At 43.4% G+C, this 12,765-nt stretch overlaps 1 protein-coding gene across 1 annotated transcript in view; it reads right to left on the bottom strand.

The window, feature by feature from the left end:
- Nucleotides 1–12,765, bottom strand: part of ATRN (attractin) — a gene marked incomplete at its 5' end in the record, with an annotated part of 169,919 nt that overhangs the window by 112,368 nt on the left and 44,786 nt on the right. The window contains 2 exons of the mRNA XM_051618313.1: nt 550–755; nt 2,954–3,082. Coding sequence (XP_051474273.1) covers nt 550–755; nt 2,954–3,082 — 335 coding nt within the window. The remainder of the gene's footprint in view (nt 1–549; nt 756–2,953; nt 3,083–12,765) is intronic.

Below are 12,765 nucleotides of genomic sequence, written 5' to 3'. Positions count from 1 at the left end.
GAAGGGGCTCCAGGAAAGCTGGGGAGGGGCTTGGGACGAGGGCAGGGAGGGAGAGGATGAGGGGGGATGGATGAAAACTGGAAGAGGGGAGATACAGGTTGGACATTAGGAGGAAATTCTTTGCTGTGAGGGTGGTGAGACCCTGGCCCAGGTTGCCCAGGGAAGCTGTGGCTGCCCCATCCCTGGCAGTGTTGAAGGGCAGGTTGGATGGGGCTTGGAGCAGCCTGGGCTGGTGGGAGGTGTCCCTGCCCATGCAGGGGGGTTGGAAATTTTAGGTCCCTTCCAACCCAAACCAGACTAGGATTCTATGATTTCACATCAGACTAACTCTTCCATGTCAGTGCATCTCTGCAAAGGAAACATGTCTGTCTGGTTCCAACTGCTGCAAAGACTGACATGGCTGATGAGCACACCTGGACACAAGAACCAGGCACTTTGTGTGCTCACATGGGTTATCTGCTGCCACCAGGCTCAAACACTGCCAATTAAAATGCAAGAGCCATATGAAAAGGCATCCAAGAGCTTCTCCACATTAACCAGGAAATTTACCTTGCCAGCCTGCAGAGCACAAACAGGTCTTGGTGTCATTCAAGTTGCAGTGTCCTCTCTCAGGTGCCCCACAATCATCTGTACAGTAGGGAATATCACAGGCTTCTCCCTTCCAGTATTTGGCACATTCACATTCCAGAGCATTGCTGCTGTTGTTGAGCCTGCACTCCCCTCGGCCAGAGCAGTTCTTGGGACACATATTGAAACTGGGAACAGCAGGGAAAGAGGGTTTGTCAGCAATGAGACAAGACTTCCAAACTGCACCTCTTACTAGTGAACACAAGAGTGATTAACAGGAGTTAATACAGATGTTCATTAACATACAAAATGATGAGACACTCATGGAGAACCTGACATGATGGACAAGTCTGTAGAGATTTGTTCTCTGTCATCTCCAGAGCTGCCTCACTTCATGAGTTAAAACCTACAACTCCTCTGAAAAATGATCAATAGGATTTTCAGCTATTTGTAATGCAAATTAATTGCCTTGAAACATTCAACAGTAAGTGAGGAATTTAATCAGCTTATAAGGCTTTCGTGGTGTCTGTGCAATTTATACTTAAACTCACAATTAGGTGCTATTCTGGGATCTGCTAAGCAAGGGACCACACTGGAGATCAATCCCAAGCCAAAGATATGCCTGGTTTGAACCATTTCTGATTTTACAACATCTGCAACATAGCTGAGGCAAAACCAGACACACCCCTGGTGAAGATCCAAGTGCAGAGACCCTATTCATTTCCAAATTCCAGTATTTGCTGGTGTTTCCACCAGTACAGCCCACAGATGGGGATTACTACCCAATATTCTCACTCTCATGAGACAGGTGGAGTCATTGCCTCCAAGACCACAATTTCACAAGTGTTTGTCAAGTATCTCTGTCCAGTAGTGAATATAAAGACTGTTAAATTGAAAAGAAATAAATACACCCTTTCATCTACTCTATGCAAAAATGTTAGAAAAGCTGCTGTCCAGAACACCAAGAACAAATAAAACACAGCAAAAAAATACTTGAAAATTGTTTCAAATTATCAAGGAAGTGAAGAGCTGAAGAAATAGCAAAAATACCTTAAAGAAACTTTAAAAAGACAGACTATTCCTTCAGAGGATGTCTCAATTTTGTTGCAGTGGTGCAACACCAAGAGCTGGCAGCAGATGGTGTCAAGGTTTATGGTTTCAGCCAGAATTTCCAAATGCTACTGCTTAGGCTGCTGCTTCAAGTAACTTTGCAAAGGCTCCTCATTTCCTTCTGGAGCTTTCAAGGGGTGCTGAATGTCCTGCATTTTTCAAAGAATCTACTGTATATTTAAGTGCTGAACAAGGATGAAAGCACCAAGACAGATCTTCAAAAAACTAAGCACCTGATTTAAAGTAAAACTTCCAGCTTCTGCAAAAAAAGTCACTTGTGACCAAGGATTTTGCAGCTGAGTTCTTTGAAAGTGATGAGAATTTGCGCAAGTTCCACCCCAATGAAAATCTCCCAGAGCAGAACAAACATAATTTGTATTGGTAGAAGAAAAAAAAATTCAAAGCCCATGGTCCCCACCAGAAGTAAGAAATTCCTTCTCTGCTAGAATGTCCACACTGACACAGTTTACTTCAGAACAAAACCTTTCTAAAAGCAGTCAATGGATTAGGAAGCTCCCTAGAATTATTTTTTAAAATCTCACCAATGAGGACTAAATACACATTAGCAAATACAAAGAACACATCTAAAATTAAATTTTGGCTGCCCCATTACTGGAAGTATTCCAGGGCAGGCTGGATGGGGCTTGGAGCAACCTGGGCTGGTGGGAGGTGTCCCTGCCCATGCAGGGGGGTTGGATCTGGATGATCTTGAAGGTCCCTTCCAACCCAAACTGTTCTCTGGCTCTATGATTATTTAAAATCTGAACCTAAGAACATAACAAAACCATTGCAGACTAAAAAGGAGCCAGACTAAGTGATTAAATCCGAGGACTGCTCAAGAAAGAGCATCCTCAAAAAACTGCTTGAGGATCCTCAACAGTAAGTACAGTCCAGTCTCCCACAGGAAAGGTGTCTCCTCAGGCAAAAGGTGTTTGTGCAGAATTCTCTCTGCAGACCAAGTGAGAGCACAGACATGCACAAAATACATCCACTCTGGTTGCCTGAATATGAGCAAGTCTAATAACAGAAAATAAATAACGTGATGCCTTTTTGAGCAAACATCTGCCCACGCTTACAAGTGACAAGTGCAGGTAATGCTGAGCACATTACAGTGATTAGCTGCTGCAAGGCTATAATGAAGATAAAACCCTCAATTCAAGTATCTCCTCACGATTACATGCTTCAATGGCAATTGCTTATTTCAAGACAAAACTGAGGAAAGATGAAACCTCCTTTTGCTCAACCTGCAACATCACAGCCGAGTGTTACTACTTACTTATATGTAATGTTAAACCCTGTTAAATTATAGGCAGCATCACTGAAGAAATGCAGAAGGGCATATCCAGAAGTAGCTACAACTTCAGGTACTGTTTCATTGCTGTCTTTCTCAGGAACAATGAGACCACTGGAAAAGAAAACAAACAAACAAAATGTTAGAAGTGAAATAAATGGGAGCAAAGCAACAAGAGTAAATGCACCAGTATTCATGAAACAATTGAAACTCAAGGTATTTATTATTTGCATCTAGTTGAAGTGTTATGACTTTGAGTAAAGTAATCACCATGTAATTGGATTGTTTTTCTTCAATACAGCTCCTTGAATATTCAAAAGAACATGTCTCAACGTGGTGGGTAAGGTTATATGGTTTAGAGAGCTGGCTGAGAATCAACTCAGAGGTTCAAGAACCCTCCAGACCCTCTCAGAAAGATAAAACCATATTCTTCAAGGACCAGTAATATTAAGCCTTCTTGCCTGGCTCCATTTTCTGCAATGCATAGACCATGTCACTGCCCAAGGAGTGCAGAGGAATTAGGATACTGAGGCCATCAAGAGCAGCAGAACTGCTGCCCTCAACATGCACAATTTTGGTCTAAAAGAAGAAATGTCTGCAGAAAGAAGTGCAAACAGAAAACCCTGAAGTAATCAACTTGGCTCATCTGAAAGATGAATGTATATTACAAGAGTTTAACCTGAAGCTGTCCAGAAATTCAATTATTCTTACCAAAAATCTACTTTCCTTATTATTCTGCTGTGACTTAAATAGGACTCATTCCTAAAACAAAGTGGGATGCTTGGAAACAGAAATTAATGTGTCCCAAAAGCATAAAACCTGCTGTACCAAGCCAAACTCTAGGTCAGCCAAGCCCAGTATCTCCTCCTGACTATGGGCTACAGCAAAAAGAAAGACTGTGACAAGTAAAGCAAGTATGGAGCATTTTGGCAATGGGTTCTCCAGCTCCCAGAAACCCAAAGATCAGGTGCTTTGACCTGGAGAATGCAACCAAGTCAGCACCTTTAAATAAACCATCCAACTCCCTCCTCAACAATTTACACCTTTTTCACCTGGAAAACCTGAAGCAGGGAGGTCAGACATTTAACTCGACAATGGCAGAGAAATGACTTGTTCCATCAGCTTTACATCTGCTGCCTGACCATCCACGCTGCCTCTTGGGCTCCTCCTCTACGAGAAATAAGTACAACCACCCTCACTCACCATCTTCCTGCCACCTACTCCTTTATAAAGCTCCCTTAGACTCAGCACATCCACATTTGTTGTCTTTTCTGTCTTAAAGCACTGTCACATTCACTGTTCCCACCTCACTGATCGCTTCACACTTCTGGTCACCTCTGGCTGTTCCTCTACACCCTTTCAGGTTCTGCTGGATCCTCCAGCCTTTCATTTTCCAGGGGTGGTGGAGAGAAAGGAGGATGGCAGGCAGGACTACTTACAGTATTTGAGACCAGGGAGAGATTTAACAAAACACTTGGAGTAAGCTGAAAAGGAGACTAAATGTCTCTTGAAAAGAGTTAACTGTTACCTAGTGATTTAGTGCACAAAATAGTTTGTATCAGAAAGGGAATGTTTGTTCTTCTTTGACCAGAAGCCTGACAACACAACAAGTAAGTCAATCCCTCCCTCATACAAAAGACACAAGAGCAAGCATCAATTTGAAGTCTAATTAAGTTAATTTTTTTTTCAAGCCTTTATCTAAGCAAAGCACATTGTCTGCCACCACCTACTCAGAGTCAGCTGTTATTTTCTTGCAAACAACCCTCCCTCTCCCACCTTCAGTCCTATTTGCAAAAGCTTAGTTGAAGCTTTTTGCCAAGCAAAGACTCCAAACCCCAGTTGGGCAGGGATCCAAAGGCAGCTTCAGTCACCCCAGGCCTGCAGGCAGGAGGCACAACCATGGGGCAGCTGAGCCTGGTTTGCTGCCCTGTGACTTCTGAATATCCGAGGGCACCATCCACTAAAAAGCAACGATTACAAGAATTTCCCCCCCTGAAAAGAACTTACTTTTCCTCTCTTTTCAGATCTATTCAGGGCAGAAAGCAAATGTGTTTGAGAACAGTTCCCTAAATGAGCTTCTGCACCCAGGAAAAACACTCCCAGCTATCCACAGCAACCCATTCACATCTCCTCTAAAGCACTTTTTGGTGACCTGATTTCTCTGTCCCCACACTACAATACAGTGGTGTGCTCCAAGAACGTAACACAGACACCAGGGAGCTTTGCCAAAAGCTTTTGCTCTAGAAGTTGGGGGTGTCTTCAGCAAGAGTGACACAAATCCGTGGCCTACAGAGCCATAAATCTGCAAACTGTACCACAGCCCTTCCTGCACGAGTCTCACTGTGGACAAAAAGACATCCTCCCTTTTACCAACATGCCATTAAAAAATGCAGTAACCTGATCCCATGTTTTGGCTAAACAACTCTAGCACACTTGCTGATATGTAGCTCAATAAATATTTCCATGTGAGAAAGCCAATTATTTTTTTTTTCCTCTTTCAGATCTCAAGGATACGGGATTAAAAGGCAAGATTCACTGCCTTTCTTCCCCTGTGCAAGAGGTGCATTACAAAGGAATGCTATGAACCAGAGAGCAAGGAGTTTATTAGCCTTTTTGTTCTTCGTTTAAAATTGGAGACTTCTGATCTGAAGAGCAGGATCTCTCCCAAAAGACCATCTCCTGAAACATCAAAGAACAAGAAGTCTAATAAACTTCTTGCTATCTGGTTCATAGTTTTCCTTTCTAATGTAAACTGTGGGATGGTACATCTCTGCCACAGGAAAAGAGACATCTGAATATAATTCAGAGGAAAGCAAACTACAGCTCAGGGACAAGAGAAAATTCCTTTGTTCTGATTTATTCTTCTTTGGACTTATTCTTGCAGCACTTATCACTGATATCACAGAGCAATCTAACAGGAAGGCCCTGGAGAGGGGAGAAGAATGGCAGCAAAGAATAAAAGTACACAGTGAATAGTGGCAGTGAGAGAAGACAGAAATATCCCAAATAACCTTTCCTAATAAAAGGACTAGCACAGGTCAATCATTTCTTTTCTCTGAGAAATCTCTAACTTTGGGATTTGTTTGGGAAGAAGGCAGGTACCTCCACAGCTTTTGCTCTCCCTCTTTTTCTGATGACTTCTGTGTAAATAGACTAAAGAGGACGTTATCCCACCTTCACAAGTTGAAAACAGCCTGATGAAACTCCAGAGATAGATTATCGATTCGTTCAGAGAAAGCCATGAACACAACACAGTGATAACCATCAGCTCCTTGAAAGGTCGAGACTGGAAGACCATGAATAACCAGTGTGTACACAACAACATTTTGAACAAACCAGCACAGGCAGAATTCATGTTATTTGCCATGGAAAAAAAAAAAAAATAAGAATCCAATAGGCAGATCAGCATGATAAAGGATTATGCAAAACTTCTTTTCAACTACTATCCAGAATCAGAGACTCAACTCTGGCCAAGATCAGCCTATTTCACAATATTGCTTCTCTTTCTTTTCAGGCTTCAAAACATTTCACAATCATCGCTACTCCAAAGCAAATAAATACTCCCACTCAGCTATGTTGTCCAGTGATGTTATTTCTTCAGCATTTAAAGACAAACCTCTGTTTTGCCCTAAAACAACTCCTATTTTCTCTGCACTGGGGTTGCAGAGTCAGTGGCAGAGTGACAACATCCAGGAGACCTGACTTCTCGGTCACCCTGCATGCATCACCTGCCTTGCTCTGCCATACATTTCTACACCATAGAAAAATGGGAATTATTTAAAATGAAGGGCATCTCCTCTATTACTTCTCCTCTCTTTGCATCATGGTGATGGTGTATCCATCATTTCCTCCTGAGCCACAACCTGCCAGCATGGCAGAGATCAAGAGTACCAAGCTCTGGTGAGCAGGAAACAGCAAAAAAGGAAGATGATGAGAGGAAAAGGTGAAAATACAGAGCACAGACCACAGAGAATCAGAGAATCATTAAGGTTGGAAAAGACCTTCAAGGTTATCAAGTCCAACCATCCACCCTACAACCCCTAACCACTAAACCACCTTATGCAGCACCATGTCTACCCCTTTTTTGAACATCTCAAGGGATGGTGTCTCCAGCACCTCCCTGGGCAGCCTGTTCCAAGGCCTCACCACTGTGAAGTGAAAGGATAAAGGAGATACTGAAAAATCAGTGGTACGTTGGCTTCTCAGTCTATGGGAATGCACTGCACAACAATTCTCTTCTAATGTTTCAGCACTTGGACTCATCTGGGCACACACTGTAAGCAAAATGTCCCCATTTGTTCCTCATTAAAAAACCAGTCCGTGCACCCCACTGTACTCACAAGAGTAAAAATGAGCAAAGCATAAACCAAAAATAGAAATTACGAGAGACTCGAGGCAAATCTCTGCCAAAAAATGCAAAAAAGGGGGGGAGAAAACATGGAGAAAACTCAAATTTACATTCTTAAAGGAGAAGCTAAGATCCTTGTGCAGCAAGATGACTCCCAAACACGGGCTTTTAAGGGAACAAAGCAATTACAATGACAATTAGTTAAAAAAACCTCACTCATTTATTGAGAGCTGGCAACACCCCAAAAGATTCTGTCTTGGAACCATCTTCCCTCCTCGCACCACAGACAGACCCAGCTGCTGCAGCACCAGCACTGGGCAAACCTGCCTGCCCACAGAGCCCTGAGATCTAAGGGGTTTGCCCCAATCCTTCCTCAGTTCTTAGATGATGCTCTTCCCTCCAGAGCCAGTACAACAAAGACAAACCAGGCACATTAAAATGTGCCACGTGAGCCATTCAGTCATTTTTTTATCATTACGTCACACGGTGAGTGTGACTATAAAAGCCATATTTCTTTCCCCCCAAAAAAATAACAGCCTTTCTTTTTGCCATTAAAGTAAAGAAGTACTTCAAAAATCAAGAAATTATTTTAGTATCTAGCCCTGGAGAGACAGCCCATGCTGTCAGGCACAGTGCAAAGGCCTTGTCATTTTCTAAAACCTCAAGTCTGTTCTCTCTTTAATACCTGGGAAGCTCAGTACAGGATATTTGAATTAATGAAAAAAACAAACAAAGTCTTATTCTTCAGTCCAGCAGAAACAGTTTGAGAGAAAAGAACTGAGAAAGTGAAGAACTGGAGATACTTTCTAAATTTCCTTTACAGGCCTCAATTTAACTCGGAGGATTTAGCCTTTAAAAACTCTAAATATAAAAACTGTCTCATCCAGTTGGTTTGACTACAGGTCTAGTGAACAAAAGCAATTTTGATACAATGCATTGACACTTCCTGAGGAAATCTGACTTTCTACCACAAAGACATTTTGATTAATCAATTCTCACACATTTGAAGGACCAGCTGCTTCACCAACGGGCTCAGGAAGCAAATGTAAACAAGGGAACATCATGCAGCAGGTACATATCCAGTAAAATCCCAAATGTGTTTGCTCCTCACTTTATACTAATCCTTTTTTCTTTTCTAATCAATGCTATGGAAGTTATTGTGGATGAGAAGAAAACAATAGAGTTAAATACTAACTAGTTAAGAGGACAGGCTTCTAGGACAACAAGCCAGCTGGGCTGCTCCATGAGCAGAGTGTGTGCACGTTGCCTGTACTGCAACACAGTCCAGCCCTGGGTTGTACTTTAATATACCCCCTATCTCAGGACACAGAATAAAAACTGCTCTGGGAGGTGATGGCTGATGATGAGCTGAGTTGCTGAGTGCCAGCTCCATCAGAGGAGGGTGAGAAACTCAAGAGGCCAAAACCTGGTCACACCCACAAGTGAATGTCACCCAAGGCATGTTTTGAAGCAGAGCAATAAAACTTAAGCATTAAACACTTAATTTATCTTCCTTCATAGAATCACAACATGGTTTGGTCTCCCAGCTGGAGCAGTTCTGCTCTGGAGACAGGCTGGGAGAGTTGGGGTGTTCAGCTTGGAGAAGAGAAGGCTCCAGGGAGACCTTAGAGCACCTTCCAGTGCCTGAAGGGGCTCCAGGAAGGCTGGGGAGGGACTTGGGACAAGGGCAGGGAGGGATGGGATGAGGGGGAATTACTTTGAACTAGAAGAGGGGAGATTTAGGTTAGACATTAGGAAGAAATTCTTCACTGTGAGGTTAATAAGGCACTAGAATAGGTTGTCCAGGGAAGCTATGGCTGCCCCCTCCCTGGAGGTGTTCCAGGGCAGGTTGGATGAGGCTTGTGCAGCCTGGTCTGGTGGGAGGTGTCCCTGCTCATAGCAGGGGGGTTGGAACCTGATGATCTTTAAGGTCCCTCCAACCTTCACTGTTCTATGATTCTAAAGTTCACCTAGTCCAATCACTTGCAGTGAGCAGGGACATCTTCAATGAGACCAGGTTGATCAGAGCCCCATCCAACCTGACCACCTGCAATGTTTCCAGGCATCTCCCACCTCTCTGGGCCACCTTCACATTCTCAGCCTGTATGAGCCACAGACAAGGACCACCACCTGCAAGTCTGTATAACACCAGCTCTAAGTTGATCAGCTCCTCTGGATACCCTCAGAACAGAATCAGTACTGACTCAACATGGTCTGTACCTTTCCTCGTGAGCAACCCCTCTGCTGTTAGCAGGTGATTATTTGCTCTAGTATGAGGCCAGAAGAGGATGAGGGGTAAGCAGGGTTTGGAGGTTAGCTCAGGAAGGGCACTGAGGACACAGAGAGAAACTATGGGGGCACAACATGGGGTACAATTTCTGGCAAATAACTGAGGGAAAAGAAGTAAAAAAACCAAAATGGGGACAACCATATGATGCACAGGGAGAAGTGGAAGGAGAAAAGTTTCTTTAGCCTGGAGATAAGATGGCTGAAGATGGGGTGAAATCTAATTGCTCCCTTCAACTACCTAAGGAGAGATGACAGAGAAGACAGGACCAGCCATGAGGTTCATAGAAAAAGGGCATGAAGCAACAGACACGAGCTGCAGCAAGGGGAGTTCTCATTAGTTATTAGTAGATTTTTTAGTATTTTTATTTGTTTTAAACATGAGGGTGGTCAAGCACTGGACCACCAGCCCAGAGGATCAGTGAGATCTCCCTCCTTAAGTAAGATTCACAACTTGACTGGGCAGGAGTTGGGCAAGGGCCTGATCCCCCTCTTGTGGCCTTGCTTTGAGCAAGGGATCAAACCAGGGTCCCTTCCAACCCAGCTCACCCCACGTTACGTGCCCAGACTCAAGCTGAGATGGACCAGTGCCATATTCACCTGCAAGCAACAGAGGCAGGTGAGCTGCTCCTGCTTCCAGAAGGCACCAGAGGCATCACAGAGCAACCAGCTTGCTGAGTGGCCTTGGGGCAGCACTGCCATCTGTCAGCACTGCCACCAGGACCATCCATCTGGCACCTGACAGCAACCACGAGGCCCTTCAGAACAGCCTCACCCCCAGCACCAACTGCAGAGCCATGGCTGAAGGTCTTGCTGGAGAACAACTGGTTTTGAAGGGGGAGAACACCCCACACAGAGCAGCACAAAATGAAAATAAAGGTGCAAAAGCAGCTCCAGTAAATGTTTAACATGGAGTAAAGGTAAAAACACACCCCAAGATGTTCACAGATGATGACTGTAGTTTATCTGCCTCAGATTTCTTCATTCTGTGCAGACAAACACACTGGATTTCTGTTTCCTCCATGTTCAGTAATTGCCTTTTTGAAGCAGCACAATTTCCAGTCTTACGCTGCGTATGATCACAAACATAAACCAGCAAAGATATTTTTAACCCTACTTAATTAAAAAAAAAAGCTTAATGTAATGGACTGGACAGCCCTGGGGGCACTCAGACTACAAGGAGTTTAGTAAACAGTTTATGAAGACACTTGCATTGTGTAAATGTTTGCATTATGCCAATATTTACCACAGTTAAAAATTTATAAAACTGATTCAAAGTTTCTCTCTAGTGCAGCACTGAGGATTTCCAAGCTGATCTTATTACATTCAGGGTAAATATTATATTGTGAACAAATAGAAGTGAGCTCTGTAAGGTCAAGAAAACAAGATGAGAGCAGTGAGGGCTCAGGCAACTGTGAAAAGCCAAGGAGATAACAAAACCTGAGCTTTAGAGAGAGGAATTTACAGTGTTTATCAACCAACTCCAAAAGCTTACAGTGTCCAACTGGACAAAACTCAACCTTGCAAATCCCCTGCCAAGGTGCAAAAACAGGGAAGAGTGAAATATCATTCTGGTTAATATTAAAATTTCACATAAGCCATGAAGTGAGAGAAAATAAGAACAATGCTTCAGGAAAAAAAAAACAAATAAGAGCATCTGTTTTTGTATCAGAGAAAGGTAATTTTCAACAGAAGCTTTTTTTGCACTTCATCAAAATGAGAAGCATCTGCTATTTCCTGAACTTGGTTTGCTGAACAGCACAGCTCACTACTAATGAAGATGAAATTCAAATATCATCTAAAGAGGTAATTAAAAAAAAAGGAATTCTTTTCCTACCTCCAAAAAATTATTGTATTTAGCTCATGGTTGCGTGTCCTCAGGCACCGACTTCCTAGTGATTTACAGATGATTTTAAAGTCTGAACCATAATTGTTAATGCTATGAACTACTTATAACCTCAATTTTAAAAGCCTATTAATGTTTTTGGAAAACACACAAGAAACTGCAGGCACAAATCATGATCATTTCACCTTTTCAGCAGCGTATTAAAAATTAGCTTTCGAGATCATCCAGTCCAACCCCCTGCTAGAGCAGGATCCCCTACAGCAGATCCCACAGGAACATGTCTAGGTGGGGTTGGAATGTCTCCAGGGATGGAGACTCCACAACCTCCCTGGGCAGCTTGTCCCAGAGCTCTGTTACCCTCACAGTAAAGAAGGGTTTTCTTATATTCTGGTTCAACCTCCTGTGCTCCAGTCTGTGCCCATTGCCCCTTGTCCTGTCCCAGGACACCCCTGGGAAGAGTCTGGCCCCATCCTCCTGACACCTCCTGAAGATATTGATCAGCACTGATCAGATCCCCCCTCAGCCTCCTTCTCTCTCAGCTGAACAGCCCCAGCTCTCCCAGCCTTTCCTCACAGGCAGATGCTCCAGCCCCTTCATCACCTCAGTGCCCTGTGCTGGACTCTCTCCAGTAGTTCCTTGTCCCTCTTGAACTGGGGAGCCCAGAACTGCCCAGTGCTCCAGGTGAGGCCTCCCCAGGGCAGAGCAGAGGGGGAGGAGAACCCCTCTCAGCCTACTAACCAGACCCCTTCTAATACCAGTAGTGTGCTCCCAGGCTGTACTTCCAGGTTTTTTGAGGTTTTCAGAAGAGAGGAGGTTTCCTCTCCTTCAGATGCAGTGAGAACATAACAACTTGTTTGTGTGTCCTGTTTTGACCTCCAGCTAGTCTAGAGGTTAACAGGAAGCATTCTTCCACCAGACAACAACTCTCCATTTTCAGCTGAAAACCAAAACCAACATGTGCTGCTTTCCTTTTTTTTTTGTTATCAGCTTTTTGGTCCTGTGCTGATCTTCTCTCACAGAGATTACAGGGGTTTTTTAGAACCAACACAAAGCATCTTTTTCATTTCACAAATGAAAGGAAGCACTGCAGAAGGTTAATTCTAGAAAGAGTTAATCAGCCACTTGGCACAAGCAGAGTCCAAAGGGAACCATTAGTATTTCCATAGACCACTTGGAAATTATTTTTCTAATTTCAGCTAAAAGGATAGAAAACCTAAGGTGGGGCTTGTCACTGGAAGGCTAAAGTACATAAATGCACAAAGTTATATTTAGGTTTCTTTGTGAAATGTTGCCTGTTAACCAGCATCCACAAATCAA

The sequence above is a fragment of the Apus apus genome, chromosome 4, assembly GCF_020740795.1.
Source record: "Apus apus isolate bApuApu2 chromosome 4, bApuApu2.pri.cur, whole genome shotgun sequence".
Classification (NCBI taxonomy): domain Eukaryota; kingdom Metazoa; phylum Chordata; class Aves; order Apodiformes; family Apodidae; genus Apus; species Apus apus.
Note: the sequence above shows the minus strand (reverse complement) of the source record. Positions and strands in the feature narration are given on the sequence as shown.